Source organism: Colias croceus, chromosome 11 (genome assembly GCF_905220415.1).
Source record: "Colias croceus chromosome 11, ilColCroc2.1".
Lineage (NCBI taxonomy): Eukaryota > Metazoa > Arthropoda > Insecta > Lepidoptera > Pieridae > Colias > Colias croceus.
In genome coordinates, this window is record NC_059547.1 from 7,464,222 (window position 1) to 7,483,592 (window position 19,371).

Below are 19,371 nucleotides of genomic sequence, written 5' to 3' on the forward strand. Positions count from 1 at the left end.
CCAACAATTGGCATACAAATATTTTAATTTTATAATTTAATTATTTAAACAATATATTATTTACATTAGTTCATTTTACATTTATTTACTACATACACATTATAAATTATAATATAGCAATATGACAATTTGATTATTACATTTTATTACATTATAATTGATTTCTTACGTCAATTTTTGTCAAGTTAGGTACATTTATCGTTTCGGTAATTATAATCTAAAAAAATCGTTTAAGGAATAGAAACAGTGATTAATAAGCCACGCTTTTAATTTTTTGTGCATTAAATTTTTTGGTAGTTCCCTTATATGTTTTGGTATATGGTTAAAAATCTTTACACACATTACACTTGCATTCTTTTGGTAGAGTGCTGAACGGCAGTTAGGCATCATTAGACGTGTTGGATCTCTTAGTCCCAGTTTAGAGTGGTCTTTCATGTTTTTAAAAAGTTCACCATGTTTTTTGACAAATATACAAATTTCCAAAATGTCAATCTTGGCCAATACTAATCATATAAACAATCTACTGAGATTATTATAGTATAATAAGAGAAAATCATGTGCAGATTCTAAATTGCTGAAATTTGTACAATAAAAAGATATGTATCCTTTTAGAACTTTTCTATTAAATGAAATAAAATTAATTCTATTCTACATTCAGTTTATTACGTACTTAGTGCTCTAAAAAGCGTATTTAGATTTAGTTAAAGTATTTTATAAGAAACTAGAACGAGAAAATAATGCAAATTACTTTCGTATTCAAATCCCACCTCGCCTTCTCCATTATCGAAGGCTTCTATTTTTAGTGAATTAAATATCTAAAATGTAAATAATTTCTCGTTAGCTTAGAATTTGAAATCAATGATTGCACGACAATGTTGAGATTAGATTATTATTAAGGGCTTTCTTAATAAAGCCTTACATCGTTGTATATTATGAGTATTCACACTTCAACAATTCGTTATACGATGTATTAAGTATTCACACTTCAACAATTCAACAATTCGTTATACGATGTATAAACGTTAATATTTATAAAAAACTAAACTGGCTTTTAATCACACCGCCACTGGTAAGCAATCATCGCTCACGGGCATTTACAAATGTGAATTGTTATTAAAATCTCATGGTCCATGGATGTGTTGATTGCTAATTCTAAAGTAAATAAATATATTCATATCATGTATAGTTTGGGGTTTTCAGTACCTTTCTTTGGAAACAACAAAATATAGTCCATAAATTTAATTTTAATATAAATCACCAAATCCTATAAAACTGACCTCCGGCGCGGCAAGTCTCCAATGCAGTGTAAAAGCCTTAGCCAGTGCATGTCCAGGGGCCCTCGGAGCAGGTCGCAGTTCCAACTCTAGTTCCCGGGACCGGGCCTCTAATAACGAGAGGCCCGGGGGGCTCGGAGGTCGGAGTACTATCACGCGCCAGGTTACTGAATCTGAGCCATGCGGGTTTTCCGCTACGCATGTGTAGTTGTCCGCGTGGGTTAGTTCTAGATCTGGTTGGAAATATGTGGTATTTGGTACTGGTGTTTATAAAAAATGTACTTAGTGTATTTATTGATGTTAGTACAATATAATATTGAGAAGAAACTTTAATTTCGATTTCGTATCAATATCATTAACAACAAGGACAATAATGGGATATTTCAAGGGTAACAGTAATTTTCAATTTTGACTAGTAAAGAATTTGTTGATACAATATTACGAAGCAAATCAATACACTAGTTGACCAGACATCAAAACACCTGGTGGCGTCACATGAAGCAGCGCATGGCGCGTGGGTGCATTTATCCACTAACTATACACATTAGACAAACTTCTAAGGGGGGTTAAGGGGGTCAGCAGCTTCGAGGGAAGCCCGTCACCACACTGGTATATTGTGGCTTGCCTTCAGATGAGACGAAAGTCAAAATATTCCAAATGATTGGAATCAGACACGACAATAAAGCTTCACAATACTCACTCCTTATCATCAGCGCATCTCCATCCATATGGAACGGCGGTCTCACATGCAGCGGTGTTCCCGCGCGCAGCCAGCGCTTGGCGGGCGGAGGCGCGCCCCCCACCGCACAGCGCAGAGACAGCGCTGCTCCAGCGCTGCCGACGGCTACACCGCCGAATGAGGAGATGCGGGCAGGCGCTGGAAGCGCTTCTTGGTTAGCTCGGTGATTAATATACGAGTGTTAGTAATTATATACTTCAATGTTGATGGAATCATCATATTTTTTTTATTTTTTGAAGTGAAACTTCTTTATTGGGGTTGGAAAAAACGCGTGACATTTTTCCATTACGCGCCATCTTTTTCTTATCCCTACCACGCGTGACGTATTTCTGTAAAGTTGTTGCATATACAGTGGTGGTCACATAATTAAAGACACTAAGAGCATTTTATACTACCCAAGACACTTCTCTCAAAATTTTTTTTTTTACACTAGCATTGGAACTTGTTAAATAATTTTAAAATATTCAGGTATGTGTTGTCTAATGCTAAACTAAATTTTATCTACAGAACTTGTCGGTTTGTTAGATTTTAATCGGTTCATCCTTACTACTAGCAGTTTTAACCTAGCAAAGGTCTGGCCATATAATTAAAGACATAAGACTCGCTTATAAGAAATATAAAAAATTATTGTTTTAATGAGATTATTTTTCCAACACAAAATGTCTGACGTATTTACAAAACATTTTTACACTTTTCAATATTTGGTTGCATGTCCTTTGGCAGTAGTGACGGTTTACATCTCTTGGGCATTGAAGCAACTAATTTTGTACAAGTTGCATCACTAATTTGGTTCCATTCTTCGAAAATGCTTTGCAAAGTTAGTCGACGTTTGTTGACCGCTTTGCCACGACTTCTTTCTTTCTTGATTCCATAAGTTTTCGATCGGATTTAAATTCGGACTGTAGGGGGGCCAATCCAAAACAGTTACAGATTGGTTCCTTAACAAGCACTTCACTACTTTTACTGTGTGCTTAGAATCATTATCGTGTTGAAAAGTCCAAACAAAATGTAAATTTTCCTCCGCATAGGGCAGTATGGATTGCTCTAAAATATACTTGTACTGGAATTTATCCATGTTGCTTTCTGTCTTTTTGACAGGTCCAACGCCAAGTCCAGAAAAAAAGGCCCCACACTTTTATATTTCCACCCTCATGTATGACTACTTATTAGTGTATCTTAGATACATTTTCTTATTGAGATGGCGTCCTACATATTCTTTTCTAACAAAATTAATCATATTAATCTTAGTTTCATGCAAAAACAGCACATGTTTCCATTCTTGTTCAGTCCAGTGTTCGTATTTTGTAGCAAAGTCAAATCTTTCCTTCACATTTTGTTTTTTCAAAAGTGGTACTTTCCGAGATACTCTTCAGTGCAAGTTTTCCTCACACAGTCTCCGTCTAATTGTCCTTGCAGACCCCCCTTCAAGCCTGCTGCACCATACAACTCTGAACTGTATCAGTTCCGATCCTTTAAATTGATCTTTTTTAGCCAACAGCACCATTTTTGAATCTTTCGGCCAAGTAGTTTCACTTGGTTTTGCTTTTCTGAGTACGTTTTCGGTCGTGTGGAACATCTTGACATGTTCTATAGCATTGATAACCATATTCTTGGAACAGTTTAATCCATACTAATATTATAAATGCGAAAGTAACTCTGTCTGTCTGTCTGTCTGTTACTCAATCACGCCTAAACTACTGAACCAATTTGCATGAAATTTGATATGTAGATATTTTGATACCCGAGAAAGGACATAGGCTACCTTTTATTGCAAAATATGTACCACGGGCGAAGCCGGGGCGGACCACTAGTTACCTATAATGGAAGTTAAAAATATTTTTTTTGTGGACGAGTCGCAACTCTTGTTTTTAACCATAATAATTGATATAAAAACTATTAAACGAAAGAATTTTAATTTTAAAGGTTAAAAATACTCAAAATAATTATGGAGTGTCAACGATTTATGAAATTACGCGGCAAAACGAAGAAAAGCACAATGCAGTTTCTTTTTATTTTTAAAAAATTATAACGCATTTCTTGTTGTCTTTAATTAAGTGGCCAGCTACACGTACGTACACAAAGTTTGAGTTACATTCCCACAGGGAGCAAATGTCGAAACTAACAAGGAATATACCTATTTTATGTCCTTCATTTTAAAGAACACATTGTCTTGTATGGTTTAATAAAAATAATACTAGATTAAATAACTTTTTCAGATAATTGTAGTTCCTAATGTAAATCTTTTATGGTCAATTAGGGGGTGTCTTTAATTATGTGACCACCACTGTATGTAGTAAATTATTATTTGAAAAATAGGGTCATAAAGAAGTTTCATTTCTTACGTGTGTACACTAGTACACGCACAAATTTTTTTATTGGTTCAATATATGCTATCAATACAAAAAAATTGTCTAAGTTTGTCATAATAGTTCTACAAAATTGCTCAAATTCAAAAAAGCTTATCCCTAGAATAGAGCTTAAAACGTAAAAGATTAAAATATTACACAATAACAACGTCAACAAAATACCTAGAATTGAAAATCAAGTTGCACTAACTGAAAATGTTACAAATGCGACCGAATAAACTGCTAGTCGCTAGAATCAACTCTATAGTTGTACAAACTTCAATTCAACAAACTGAACGAGCTCCTAGTGGCAGTTGAACCAAAGCCCGCAGAGTGTTATATTAAAAATATTTAACAAGCAAATTTATAACCAACAATATTCCATTAAAAATAATAAAAATCTATACTATTATTGAATCATATGTGATACATAAGATCAACAAACAAGACGCGTGTACAGACAGCATTGGTACAATGGTTAGGTACATCACTGCAATAATATGAGTGATTCTTATAATGAAAATTACTTTTTTACTGCTTCTTTTCTTGTGTCAAAGATGAATTTTCATAGAACAAATGTGTATGTAATGTTAATGTGTTACATAATATAACAAATGTATTTAAAACATATTTTATTATCTTAAACATTATTGACAAATAGAGGGCAAAGTTCACAGCCGGTGCACAGACCTGACCGAACGGCCACCGAGCACAACGCTCTGGAATGTTCTCGAATATTCTAAAACTCACCAAGCGCAGTGGTCTAGCACGCCACCACAGCGGAGGGGGGCCGTCACCTGCAGCAGTGGCCGAACGTGCCCACGCCTCGTACGTTCGGCCGGCACGCAGTCCTCACAGACTAGCGTGCGTAGGTACACGTGCGGACGACGGGGCGCCCTAAGAGTTTCAAAAACGTTCTAGAAGGTTCTCGAATATTCTAGAACTCACCAAGCGCAGTAGTCTGGCACGCCACCACAGCGGAGGGCGGTCCATCCCCCGCGGCTGTGGCGGCCCGTGCCCACGCCTCGTACGTGCGGCTGGCACGAAGCCCGCGCAGAGTACGCGCGCACTCCGCGCCTTCTTCGCCTTCTACGCATGTGCTTACGCGCGTCACGTTCGCTTCTTGCGACCTACGAAAGGTAGAGCGGGCTAGTAAGCAAACACGTTAAAGTATTTTTGTCGAAAATTAGTTAAACACACTAGTGTTTTGAACGTTGTATTCAAGGTTGGAACAAGACTTAGAATAGGTTTATTTGAAAAGCATTAGCAAAAATATTAACAAAATAAATGCCCGGATTGTGTGTAACATTTATGAAATTTATATTAACATCAAAATGACATTACAACGCCTGAAATTAATTACATCATAAAATTATTACAACTATTATATTTAGGTTCAAAACAAAACAATCAACGCCATTCAATATAATATCATTATAATAACATTATTCCACATACCCAGACAAATCCTTAATATACAAGGAGTAATGCGTGAGTCGTCCGTTGGGCTCGACGGGCGGCAACCACGAGGCGCGCAGCGAGCGCTCGCTCAGCGCTATCAATTTGATGCCGCTTGGAGCGCTTGGTACTATATAAGTAATGGGTTTATTTATAGGAATGTGATCGAAAATCAATCGTTTGTGGGTAATATTATGTTATAGAAATAGACACAATACTGTTTTATTGTCTATTTGTAGATTTTTCGATCCGATTCGATATGAAGGAGGTAGGTACCTAATAAATTAATCCTAAGTCTTTGTGTATTTATGTACTTTAGTGTGTAATTATTAATGTAGGTATATTATGTAATATTTACAAAACATGTACACAACATCAACAACACATGTTTTACAAGTATGGGTAATACTTCAAAAAGTTGGATGTATGTGTGTACTGTTAGAAATTGTATTTATCTTTAAACAAGGTGTTGATAAGAAATTTTGTTTGCATTGAATTCTAGGATAGAAAACTGAAACACGAAGAAGCGAGAATTAAGTTCGGGAAACTATTTTGAAGTTGTTTTAACTTACACAAGTCACACGTTGACGAAGACCTAACAAACCTTACACGAAAATACTTTAAGCCGTGTAGAGTTGATTTAATGAAATACACTTTTCCTAAAGTTTTACAGGCAAAGAAGTCACGACACATTTGAGTTACATTGAACAAATAATCCAAAAAAACTTACCATCTTCATCAGTCCTGCACATTTGTGGAGGGGACAGAGGCCCATCGCCAGCGGCGTTATGTGCACGAACCCTTATATCGTATTCTGAGTATGGAGTTAGTCGGGATACTGTTGTTTCTTCACCCTGGTAAAAAATTGGATATAAACTAACACATTTTTTGCGTTATATGTACCTCCAATCACAAATCATAAAAATAGGAGTGAAAATGGGAATTCATGATTTTTAATTTGATTCACTTTCTATTCACAAAAAATATTTTCAGCATCTAATTTTTTAGTCATAAACGTCACGCGTGTGACTCCAGCACACGCCACATGACGCGGAGAGACGTAGAGCTGCTCGACACGCATGAATCAACTTCTGGACTACCTATAAGAGCTGGGCATTTTATTTGTTCCTACCTGCACCCGTAAATGCGCATCCTGAACAGGTAGCAACGGGTCCACATCCCGTCTGGTATATTGTAGTGTGTAGTGTGTGATGAGGCCGCCACGTGAGTCTGGTTCTGGCGCCCGCCACGACACGCGCAGTGACGTGGAGCCGCTAGATACACATGCCAGTCCTTCTGGACTGCCTGAGGGCGCTGGGGGATGGACGATTTGTGAGCATGATAAATAGCTAAAGCTCTTTACATAATTGATCTATAATTTTATAAGATCATGAGAGACTTTAACATATTGGAAACTTGCTATATGGATAAACTTCTTGCAATTTTTTCCAATGTCTAAAAAAAGTGGTAGATTTTGTCATGTCACTATAACATACGTTGGTATCATCTTTTATAAACAAAAGTTTTGTATGCTATTTCTCGTAAAATATATCTTAACTTCCTAATTACTAATTAATATTGCTACTTTCCGAAAATGTAGTGAGGTATGTCTCGTTGTTCTTAAATCGAGCGAATACCTTACTTATAACTTCACAAGAATTTACAAGTCACGCTTGAAATCTGACATCTTAGGACAGTTTCCGTTTAAACTGAGCTAAAGTGGAAAATGTAGAGAACTATCAGTTACAAAGTAATTACGGAACTGTCCCGACCTTTATAGAAGTATGGAGATGTTCCAGTTATGAAACTATTCAGAGAATAGCTTGTCATTTTCGGCCCGCCTTGCGGTTGTGTAAGTCTTTAAAAGTTGTTGAATAATTTGTACAGAATAAGATTGAAACTCTAGAATAAGTGGAGTGAGGTCAAAGCCTGAATGAAAACATTTTAGTGAAAGGAATTATGATAATTACATCCTTTATAATTCAAAGTTCCTGTCACGCCACATGTAAAATTTATTGCGAATTGGATACTCAGTACTTACAATAAATTTCAAACTTTAACGTTTAACTATTAAAAATAAAAGAAAATTATAATATTTCGTACAGCTTTAACGCTATAAATTAAACAACTACGTTGTACTTTTGGCTTAATTGAGCCGTGTTAATTACTCATTAACGTAAGCATTCCAATTAAATACACCACGAAGCAACATTTCGACGAAATTGAAAATACGTTTCGTAGGTAACAATTTAATGTAAAAAATAAAAATTTGCCATCAATTTGTTCCGAATCGTTTGGCCTGAATCGAAAAAGCCACGGTCCAATTAAGCCATTTTGCATTTTGATAGGAAAATTTATGACGCACCTATCATGTCTCTGGCACAGATATATTGACGGGAAAGTTAATCATGCTTTTTGATGAACTAATAACGTTGATGTTACTAAAGGTAAGATGATAGCATTTAAGGGAATTAAATATTAATACCTAATTTTCCTTTAAAGTTATTAATGAAGGCGATCAACCTTCATAAAAAGACCTTCATAAATTTCCCAGTGCATAAGTAATAAAACAACTATATTGTACGCTTTCTCTATGTAACTAGTTCAGCAATTACGTATTTGTTGAAAAGTCTCGTAACATAAGTAATTTGTTTATAAATTGTACATATAGGCCCCGCAAAAATAGCACTTTCTTCTTCTTCTTCTTACTTTCCCTTGCCCTCGTCTGACCGTTCGTATTGTGTCATGCAGTGTATTGGTGCGGTAGGATAGCTAAATAAGAAACTAAACAAAAACTTACGCGACTCCAACGTATGCCGATAGTGCGGTTGCGAGGCCGGCCCGTTCCCCGCCGCGTTGTACCCGCGCACGGACACCGCGTAGCGCGTAGCCGGTTTCAAGCCCCGTAGCGTAGTACTCGTAGCATCCGCACTGGCCCCGCTTTCCGACGCGTTGTCCGAGTTCCCCTTGCTTTCGTCTGACGCTTCCCACCAGCGGATCGTGTAGCCTAGGAGAGTGCCGTGCCATGTCTCGCGGGGAGGCGGCTGAGAGTTGAAAACTATGGTATTTTTTGGTTCGTTTTTCTATATTAGTTCATAGTTTATAGTGTGTGGTAATTATATTTTCTTTGCTATAAAATAGTATTTTCTTTACTACTAGGTTCGGTAATTATTTCGAAAGTATTGTTAGTTTTGTACTAATAAAACGAACCGCGATTCTATCATTATTTTTAGAGCCAAATTGTGTGGGACAGTTGCCATACTCATATGTTTCGTTTAATTGGAATGACTAAAATCAAGTTTAGACGTTCAAATATAATAATAATGTAAAAAATACACATAGAATATTCATTACATAAATACTAGATACTTAATATTACTAAAACTTGAGGTTACTGACTGCAAGAATTTGTTGATTGAGATTGGTTATGAATTTAAGCTTATATACACGTCATGTTCACTATTGAAGGTTGTTCATTATATTACGAAGGTAGGTACACAATTGTAATGAATGATTAGATCATTAATAAAGTTCCATTTGTTGAAAATCCACAATTGATTTTACAGTGATTGTGAAACGAAGGATTAATTGAAGTTCATTAGATAGAATGAAAAAACGATGTTCGGAAACTAAGCTAATTTGTTTTCATTTATTTTCTAAAAGTTCCATCGTTTAAAATCCTTATACAATTCGAAATATTATACAATTTTTTTCTCTACAAATTGTTCGCTAGCCAATTCAAGACATCAAAATCAGACAGGTTTACAAAAAAAAAAGACGGGTTGCACTCCAGGAGTGCCGGCAGAAGTGAAAACTTGATTATTAACGTTCAGCATGTTTGATATTTTGGAATGGTATCCGTCTTACGCATGGAATATAAGGGCTAAAAAAATCCGTCTTACGCTTTTTCGATCAGGCCACGTGTCCTGACGCGAGTTTAAGATTTTATACCCAACGCCGCTAAAGAAGTTTTCACTTCAAAAACCAAACGGGTTGTCACAAAAATTAAGACCTTACCTGCCAAGTGACGAGAAGCTCCCGTGCGCGGAGGGCGCGCAGCGAAATGTCCCGGGGCACCCCCCCGGGCGCTAAGGAGATTAAATGTTATTGTTATCACATACTCGTATTGAAATATCAAAGGATATTTGTGTGGAAAACTATATTAGGTTGCTCCGTTTACTTTAGTATAGATATGTATTGAGAATGGATCAAATAAACCGGTATTGCCGGGTAACGGCGAGATTTTAAGTAGTATCAAATGGTTGTGGAATTTTATTCGTTTTGACAAAATTGTTTTGATAATTATCTGTAGGTTTTTAGTTTTCAAATTTAATTTGCAAACAAAAATATCTGTACATTTGACTATCGATAATAGAATAACAAGAATTTATTCCATAAATATGTTTCATATTTTAACATTTAATTATAATGAAAATATAAATAGTTAAAAGTATATAAGTATATGGACCCCTTGCAGCTGTTTCGTTTTAATTCAACGCTACATTTTTACCTGAGGGTTCAATATAGAGCTCTTTGATAAACAAAAACATCTTTTAACTTAAAAACTTCAAGCGACGACTCTACGTACAAGTTAACAACTTTGCGGACGCATCTGTGTTTAAAAGTCTATAAAAAGTTCCTCCAAATACATTTACCATAAAATTGAGTTTTTTCTCTCCTCTTAGTAAAAATTGTCCCGTCTAAAGTGATTTATTCCGGACATGTACTAGTTTGTTTACGTGATAAAAAGTCAATTTATTTTTAGTAGGCTCTTTTAAGCCTTTGCAGGCGTGTTAATACATTTTTATATGTTTAGATAGAGGTACTAAATGTTATATACATTTTAACTTAGTTTTTTTAAATTATGAAAAAAAAGTCATAAACATAAAAGATACCTACAAATTTAATTCTAGGTATAACAATTTTTACAAAAAGCAAAGAATATTCTCTTGAGTCGGAAGGGATTGACTTTTTTGTGATTGAAATAATAAAGATAGATGCGTATCTAAACCTCAGTCTCTGATCTTTTGGGACTAGCAAAATAAAAATAAACCATAACAAATCTGTTTACTTTCATCTTGACAGGAAAATGTACAAAAATTTTTGTGAAAGGGTTGTTGAAAATAATTATAATTTATACAAAGAGGTTTAAAGATTGACAGTTATAGATAGAATCTACCTATAAATATTTTAAGATACAATGAATATGTATACAATAAGTATGAAATTAATATATAAGATATTAATGTTAAGAAGTTTAATGTTAATTAAAGCTTCAAAGCTAAGTACCGGCGTATAAACGAGCGAAAAGGTAGACTATAACGGGCATTGTTAATTAATTACTAATTACATTACATGTTGATTCAGATATTAAAGATTATTTATTAACTTATATATTTTAGGATGCTTTAGTTACCTGGTTAACCTTTATATAGAAAAAAATCTATGCTGATAATAATAGTAGCAGATTTTTTTGCACCTTTAACTTTGAGAGTGGATTATGTAATTACATAATACAGATTCGGACATACAGAGCATACAGTGTACGTGATCGTTATTTTATTAAATAAATAATATAAATTAAAGTGTGAAATAACCAGTAGCCTATAGAAATAAAACAGAAAATGTTTCCAAATGAACGCTCAATTTTAATCATCAAGTTACAAACACATTTATCCACATCCGCGGGAGGCGTGTCGGAAAAGGACACTGATATAAGCGCGCCTGTCAGATCACTTTAACTGTACATATGGATTTTATAAAACAAAATCCAGTTACAATCAAACTCACCTTCCTCTCTCGTAGTAAAGTGCAATGGCGCGGTGTAAGGCGACGCGCCAACATCGTTGTGCGCCGCGAGCCGTAGCACGTAGCGTGTGTCCGGGAACAGCGCTGATATGAGCGCACCCGCTCGACCGGGGCCTTCCGAACTGTTTGTGGGTTTTATTGAATAAAATATGTATTAAATTTAGACATTTTACTAACAAGTGGGCGTCTGATGTTCTGTAATGAAGTATTATGTAGCTTATTTGTTAGTGTTTAGTATAGGCGTTAAAGGTGTGGATGACTAAAGGAGCTCATATAAGATATCAGATAGGCGGTTGGCACATCTCGTGCTACGCAGTGTAGCGCCCAAATGCGTGATCTAATATGTGAAAACGCGCGTGAATACGCTTTCAGTGTGTGTGGTTTCTATACAAACGGAGATACTTCCAAGCTACATTGAAACACGCATTTAAGCGCTTCGCTACGTGATGCAGGGCAGTGTGCCAATAAATTAAAAAGTGTAGAGGTACCGTAATAAATATAGCATAGATGACAATTTGATGACACGTGAAGTAATATCATGTTACGAAATCGTACCAAAATTAGCATATCTCCACATCAAAATTGTTATCATGTCTCGACAAGTTAATTCATAATTTAGCGCGAGATCTCGAAACTCGCTACATTAATTCGCGATAGACACAGTCGAAGCGTCACAAGCGTAAATACATTAGCGTCACCGAGATTGAAATTCACGGAGCATTATCATATTCATAAGGTCGGGTTACGGGTGAACTGACTCCTGACGAATTCTACCAACAACCGCGGTCCCGTCATTGAAGCGGCTGGACGGAACACAGTGGATTTTGGTGGGTAGGAATCCGACAAAAACCATGGTCCTTTGTGGGCCTTGGGTATCTATGCAAGACTTAAAATTTTCCCACTTAAAAAGCGGCCCATGGGCCAATTTTGCGTATCAGTAACCACCATATTATAGCGAGAATGGGGCAATTTCAACAGTATTTTAAATTTTTAAGCGTAATATTGCTGAAGAAGTCTGTGTTTGTGTATTCGTTGCGTCGAAACGACTTGTTTACGCGCAATGTCTTGTGATAGACATAACTTAGACATAATATTTTTTTTCTATTCAACTAACAAATAATACTACTTTATCCGAGTATTATATTAAATAAATAAAAAAAGGAATAAACTTACGCGACGTGTAGTAGATCAGAGTTCGCCAGCGTGACGTTGAGCACATCAGGGGACGTCCACGCGTCGATTGGGAGCGCGTCAGGCGTTGGGGGGAGAGCTCGGTACTGTAGCGCGTATTGCGATACCGCGGTGTTGCGGGCCGCGCGCCACGTGACGCGAGCCCGACGCGACCATACTTCCGATATGCGTACCTCTTCGGGGACGCTGGGCCGTTCTGTGTGGCATGGTTTAATGTTACCCCTCGAAATTAAGAAATAATTTGATATCAGGATATCAGGTAAATAAACGAACCTGTCTGATACTTTTGATATAAGTAAATTTTTTGTGGTCTAAAGGAATTTTTTACCCTCCATCATACTTAAATCTATTGAAATTTTCTGTGATTCTTTTGTTATAACAACGCCCTTCTCCTGGTGTTGACACCATATAATTAATCAATTGAAGACTAATTTTTATCATAAATCTATTTAAATCTTCCTACTTTTAGAAATAATCATCTTTATTTTATTTTCTTATTGTTGGTGTACATTGTAATTTGTAGTAATGTACCTATACAGATTATATTGTATTTAAATCAGATAATATTATAATAGTAGAATAGTCTCATTGTTATTCAGATCCAAAATCGCTTCTCGCGAATCTCATCAAGTTATTTGCTCAGCTAAAGCTTGATTGCTCTTATTCTACAAACTTGCATTGCATATTAATTAAATTTCATAGTACAAATTAAAAATAAAATAATACACATGCATCGCATTCTGCACTTGTTATAAATTACAATATTACCATTTGTAGAAAAATTTTAATCTGTTCAAATAGTATGAATTTTGTTTTTGTAATAACTAGGCATGTATTCACCATTTATAGATCACACAAATATAGCAATTATCAATTCTTAGCTCCAAATTCAGTTATGAAAACAAAATGTTTTACAAATTATAGTACTAAATTTACACCATAATCTATTTTCCCAACACAAGTTCATTCATACATCTTCCGAACTTACCTTTAACAAACAACCTCAAAGATCAGTTCATCAGTGCCATACAAAGTTGCTTGCTGAGCAGCGATAGTCAACTGCGTGTTCGGGGCCTCGCATGTGTGATTATGATATCAGAGATACTAAGACAAAAGCAAGTCGTGGAATCGTATAACATATTTCCGCGACCAATACATACAATATTCTTTTTTACCATATCATCCATTCATACATCTATCAAACTCACCTTTAACAAATAGCCTGAAGATCAATTCATCAGTCCCATACAAGTTTCTCGCCAAGCATCTATAGTCGCCCGCGTGTTCGGGCCCCGCGTGCGTGATCGTGATTTCCGACATCATCGCACCGTTACCGAGGTCTCGCATTTCAACACCACCGGAGCCGCTATTAATTTGATTAATTGGAGGTAAAATATGTCCAGTTGGACTTGATATATTGGAGTTAGGATTAGGAGATAACGTGATGAAAATTCTTACAGCCATATAAAGTAAAAAAAGTTTGGAAAATCCAAAAGTGCACGCCTCACAATCTCATCCTTTACAATAAAATTGATTATTTATAAAGGTGTATATAATATAAGTATGTAGATACACTTGTTCTCATGTGCCAATGCTCTTGTACTGTCTCAAAACAGTTGGAAAAGTAAAGAAAGCGGTACCGTAATAATTGAGCTATTTTTCTTGTGGCCCCACCTAGATGTGAAACTGCGCAGGTTTAAGGGACTGACTACCAACTTATTTTTTTAAACCTTGGCTTATAGTATAAAGAATCGAGTTTATAATGGTGAATTTTGAGTACACTATAAATATATTTAAAAAAAAAAGTAGATATTTTTTTTTGTTTATTTAATAACAATTAAACTACATCGAATCAGACCCTGAAAAATGAAAGGGTTCTATTCCTGAGCATACTCAAGCGTAAGAGAAAAAAAAAGACTCGATTAGTAAAGTATTTCGGTCGCTATCGTGTTAACAAGAAAATCCTCCGCACATACAGACCCACGGACGTCCAAGACAGAACTTTTTTAAACTGTTTTTAAACTAGTTTAAATAACAAAAATGACATCAAAAATATCATGAATGTTAAAAATAGTGTTTTTTCTTAATATGTGTGTGTATGTATTATCTTACAAATGCAATGTATGATACATAAAGACATTTTAAGTTTGAAAAATCAGATGTTTTGCGCGAGTAGTACCCACCTCAACGCTTCGCTTATGAGGCTTGCAAAACTGTAACGGCTTAGTAGGTTTTTTATTCACCTTTATCATTAGAATTTATTTTTACTAAGTACCTATAATTTTGATGAGTAACTTCTTAAGCAAATGATTTAAAACCGTAAAGCCTGTTACGATAAAGCATATTTATAAACGAAATGTAAACCTAAAATCACCAGAAACACCTGCGTCACATTTAAATTTGCAAAAGCTCGGACCGTCAAGCTGCCTAGGAATTAGGTCATACCCCTCGCCCAACAACAACTAACTCTCTTATACTAAGTGCAGGGGCTAAGCTAAAATGAATAGGTATAGTTCATTTTGAAATGAACACAAAATGTAGCACTTAATTACGTTCCGTTTAAAAGGCAGGTGAGGCGGAAATAACACTACTTATGACGTGTATAGTAAATTAAATATTTATGTTTAAAAGCAGAGTTCTAACATGATTTTTATTAGAAGTTAATGTCAGAGTATGTGAGTTTAAAATTTTGTTACACAAAATAAATTAGGCACGTGCGTTCTATGTGCTTAAAGTTTAGAAATTTAATAATTGAAAATGAAGTAATTTTAAACTATTTTAATATTCTCTATCACGTGTGAACGTACCTCCATTAAAAGTTTTAACTCTGTCGTCTAAAATAGAATATAGGTACATCATAAAATTTAAGTACCACTAAAATATTAAAATTTATTGTATGACATTCGGAATAAGGTGAAATGCTTCATTTCTTCCTAATAAAAAACTAATCGTAACAAGAAAAGACAATTTCTCTTTAACTAACAATAAATAAGGATTTCTAGGTAGTCATCTGTGATCAAGTTCTTCATATAAATTTTCATTTAAAAGCAACATAAAATAAATATTAAAGATAAGGGACGAGATAAGTAAATGCTACTTACTGCAAAGCGAGTGGCCTGGAGTCGTGCGTCCAATGTATGTGAATTTCTGGCTCGCCGCGGACTGAGCAAGTCAATCGTGCCGTTGATCCTCTAACTACCCACTGAGTTTCCCCACCACCTCCACCTCGAGTTAGTTTAGGTGGCTCTACACGAAGAGATAGAAGTTTTAAGTCTCAATTAGTTTTTTTTTCTTCTAAAGGTAGAATAAAATTACTAATTTTTAGATTTTGAGTTCCGTTAAGTCAGTACTGAATTAAAATATTATGTGTTAAGTCTTACTGGATAGCCAGAAAAATTAATATGTTTTAAAATAATATTTTACAGAACTTAAAAAAACCCTATTTCATTTAAAAAATACATGTTCACAAAACAATAAAAACATCAACAATCCAAACATAGTCTCACCCCTAACATCCAAATAGAAGGTATGGTGTAAGAACGAATGCTGTACCCTTGCAGTACATCTGTACCAGCCCTCGTGCTGCGGAGTCGCTGCACGGACCCACACAGTACCGTCCGCGAGTAGAGACCCCTCACTCATATCGGGCGATTCGGTTTGACCCCAGAGGATGTGACGCCAGTTTTCACCCTCTGTTATATGTACAATTTGTACTTTAGTTCAGCTAAATACTTTTTATTTGCAAATGCATAGGAAGAGGAAGAGGAATAGTTGTCTTTAAAGCTAAACCAGGACTTTAAAAATAAGAAAAAAAGCTCCCTTCTCTTACTAACTTGATATCATCATGAATACATTAAAGTGCATAAAATCAATTGACGTGGTACATAATTGGAATGGAAGGAAAACAGAAGAATATAAATAGAAAAAATCTTTATTGGTGGCTTTAAGTTCACAAAAATAAACATCAGAAATAATAAACCTGCCCATTACTAACCTGTAGAAAATTCCCAAGAAATCCTAGGCATTGGCTGACCCTTAGCAGAACAAGGCAATAGTACAGCAGCACCAGCCGACACAGATGTGTTCTGTGCTCGCCACACCCATAACGGCGCCTCTGTTAAGAGACTGTTTCGTTTATCATCTTACTCTTCATTTAAATGAATTTGTATATGACCATTTTGTATAATTTAAGAAATTATACTATGATGATTATTTGAAATGCATAACTGTTTCTTTTAATTTTTATTAGGCAAGGCACTATGTGTTTGGCTGTTTGATACATGGAAATCCCAAACGGCTGAAGCGGTTTCATGATTTTCACATACATATACAGACAGATTAATATAAGGTAAAGCCCATCTTTATTTAAGAAAATAATTTCATAGAAATAATTATTCACATATCAGGCACCTACCTTTAACAATTAACGAAGCAGTATGACTAACTGTCCCAAAGTCATTTGTCGCTCGACAAGAATATTCTCCACTATGCATAGAATTCAAATCTTGTATCACTAATATTGTGAAAAAGTCCATATTCTTTTGTTCAACCTGAGAAATATAACTTTTATCTCAAAATGTACCAAGAAATATATCTTCAGTCTTTATAGTAATACTTACTTTTAATACCGATGGGATGGGTAAGTTATCTTTGTGCCAAGAAAACTGTATGGGTTTATCCCCAGATACTAAACTACATGTAGCTTGCGTGCTACCTCCCACTTCTAATTCTTCGGGGAATTGAAATGGAACTATTTTCGGAGGTTCTGTAGGACAAATGTAATAATAATGATACCCAACATTTATGCTTAAATAGACATTAATTACAATCGTCGTATGAAACAAATTTCGTAGAAATCATTTTTCAACTGTCCATAAAGTTTAAAGGTGTTTTCATCTCAATTTCAATTTCAATGACTTAAAAGGCTATTTCTTTACTTTATATGAATTATCAAAGGTTCTTTTTCATCAAATTAAATTAAATACTTACTATGCACTTCAATGCGTACAGTTCGTCTAGCTAGTTCCCCGCTTTCAGCCCTCACTTCACAAGTATAACTGCCGCTAGCAGACCCTCTCACTGAGGGCAATCTTAGAATTCCCCTTTCGTCACTAGTGTCTATTGGAGATTCAACGATAGAACCATCTTCTCTTCTCCAAATGACTTCCCTTAAATTAAGCTTTTCTTAGCATACTGTGGTCATTTCATACGTATTATAGATGTCATGAACGTAAATACTAAATTGGACTTTATGAATTTATTTATAATTGAATGAATCTTAACGCTTATTCATAATTTTATCTTTCTTTTTACAAAATTTCTTTCACTTTACTAACCTGTTCAAAAATTTAACATTTTTGTACATTTATAACCTTCCATTAATCAAGTATCAATATTAATTTAAATCGTGAATTTAACATGTAAGTAAAGGATATACACTAAAACTTACTTAATTGGATATCCAGAATATGGGCAATATAATGTCACATCAGCTTCGACTTTCACATGCATCGGTGGTAGATATCTTATATTCGGCGGACCTAGAAATTTCTCAGCATGAATAAAACTGACCATTTCATTTAACTATTCAAATTTATCACTAATCGATGCAACGATTACAACTATGTAATATACTTTACTTTCTCAATTTTTCTATCATCAAATGTTTTAATGCTAAAGTTTTTAGTACCAGTTATAACGCGATCTTTTAATTATAAACCATATCCTACTACTATATATGCTAAAATATTACCAAAAACATTAAGCCTTGCATAATGCGCCTGAGAACCACCAGAGTTAGTAGCATTACATCCATATCTTCCACCTTCATCAGCACTTCGAATAGTTATACTTAACGTAGATATTATATTGCCTTCCTCACTACCTGGTAGTGATTCTGCTCTTGTATTTATTGTGTACCTAAAATTAATATGTTTTTCAACGACTTGGGCCATTTAACTATTTGATGTAATAAATTAAAAGGTAAAATTCTCTACTACCACACACATTTGTCAAAAATTGTTAAATAGTCTATCAGGAACTTTTTCATGAAATGGTAACATAGGCCCTAAATTTTTTTAAATAAAAATACTGAAAATGATCTGAAAATTTACCTAAAAACAATTAAGTGATTATAGCATGAAGAACTTACTTTTCAGGTGCAGAAGGAAGAGGTCTATCGTCCAACGTCCAAAATATTCTCGGCGAAGGAATCCCAGTAGCTGCACATCTTAACGCAATACTCTGTCCAACTCGGGTTATGGCCTCACTGAATGTTGTTATCAGTCTTGGAGGTCTGTCTAAAACGTACTAATACATTCAATCTATCTAATAAAGTATTATCAATTATCATGATAAGCCATTTAAAGTTATTTCCAATGAAAAAATAAAGATGAACGATAGCGTTAAAGTTTACAGTTCTGAACAGCAACATTTTTAATATCTTGACTTCTAAATTGAAGAAAAAATGTAAAATCACATATTGACGAATGAATAAGAAATTTAAAGTTTGTTACCAAAAAAAGTAATTTATTAAACAAAGTCATAATTGATGATT

At 34.9% G+C, this 19,371-nt stretch overlaps 1 protein-coding gene across 1 annotated transcript in view; it reads right to left on the minus strand.

Annotated features, from left to right (window-relative positions):
- LOC123695851 (Down syndrome cell adhesion molecule-like protein Dscam2) overlaps nt 1-19,371 on the minus strand; it is a 41,996-nt gene that overhangs the window by 8,928 nt on the left and 13,697 nt on the right. The window contains exons 9-28 of the mRNA XM_045641795.1: nt 18,967-19,114; nt 18,568-18,734; nt 18,265-18,355; nt 17,805-17,983; nt 17,435-17,580; nt 17,230-17,365; nt 16,810-16,929; nt 16,322-16,507; nt 15,917-16,061; nt 14,024-14,181; nt 12,798-13,011; nt 11,607-11,746; nt 9,834-9,904; nt 8,617-8,860; nt 6,949-7,130; nt 6,547-6,670; nt 5,817-5,946; nt 5,307-5,488; nt 1,975-2,151; nt 1,278-1,507 (exon numbers count right to left, since the gene is read on the minus strand). Of these exons, the coding sequence (XP_045497751.1) occupies nt 1,278-1,507; nt 1,975-2,151; nt 5,307-5,488; nt 5,817-5,946; nt 6,547-6,670; nt 6,949-7,130; nt 8,617-8,860; nt 9,834-9,904; nt 11,607-11,746; nt 12,798-13,011; nt 14,024-14,181; nt 15,917-16,061; nt 16,322-16,507; nt 16,810-16,929; nt 17,230-17,365; nt 17,435-17,580; nt 17,805-17,983; nt 18,265-18,355; nt 18,568-18,734; nt 18,967-19,114 (3,170 nt within the window). The remainder of the gene's footprint in view (nt 1-1,277; nt 1,508-1,974; nt 2,152-5,306; nt 5,489-5,816; nt 5,947-6,546; nt 6,671-6,948; nt 7,131-8,616; nt 8,861-9,833; nt 9,905-11,606; nt 11,747-12,797; nt 13,012-14,023; nt 14,182-15,916; nt 16,062-16,321; nt 16,508-16,809; nt 16,930-17,229; nt 17,366-17,434; nt 17,581-17,804; nt 17,984-18,264; nt 18,356-18,567; nt 18,735-18,966; nt 19,115-19,371) is intronic.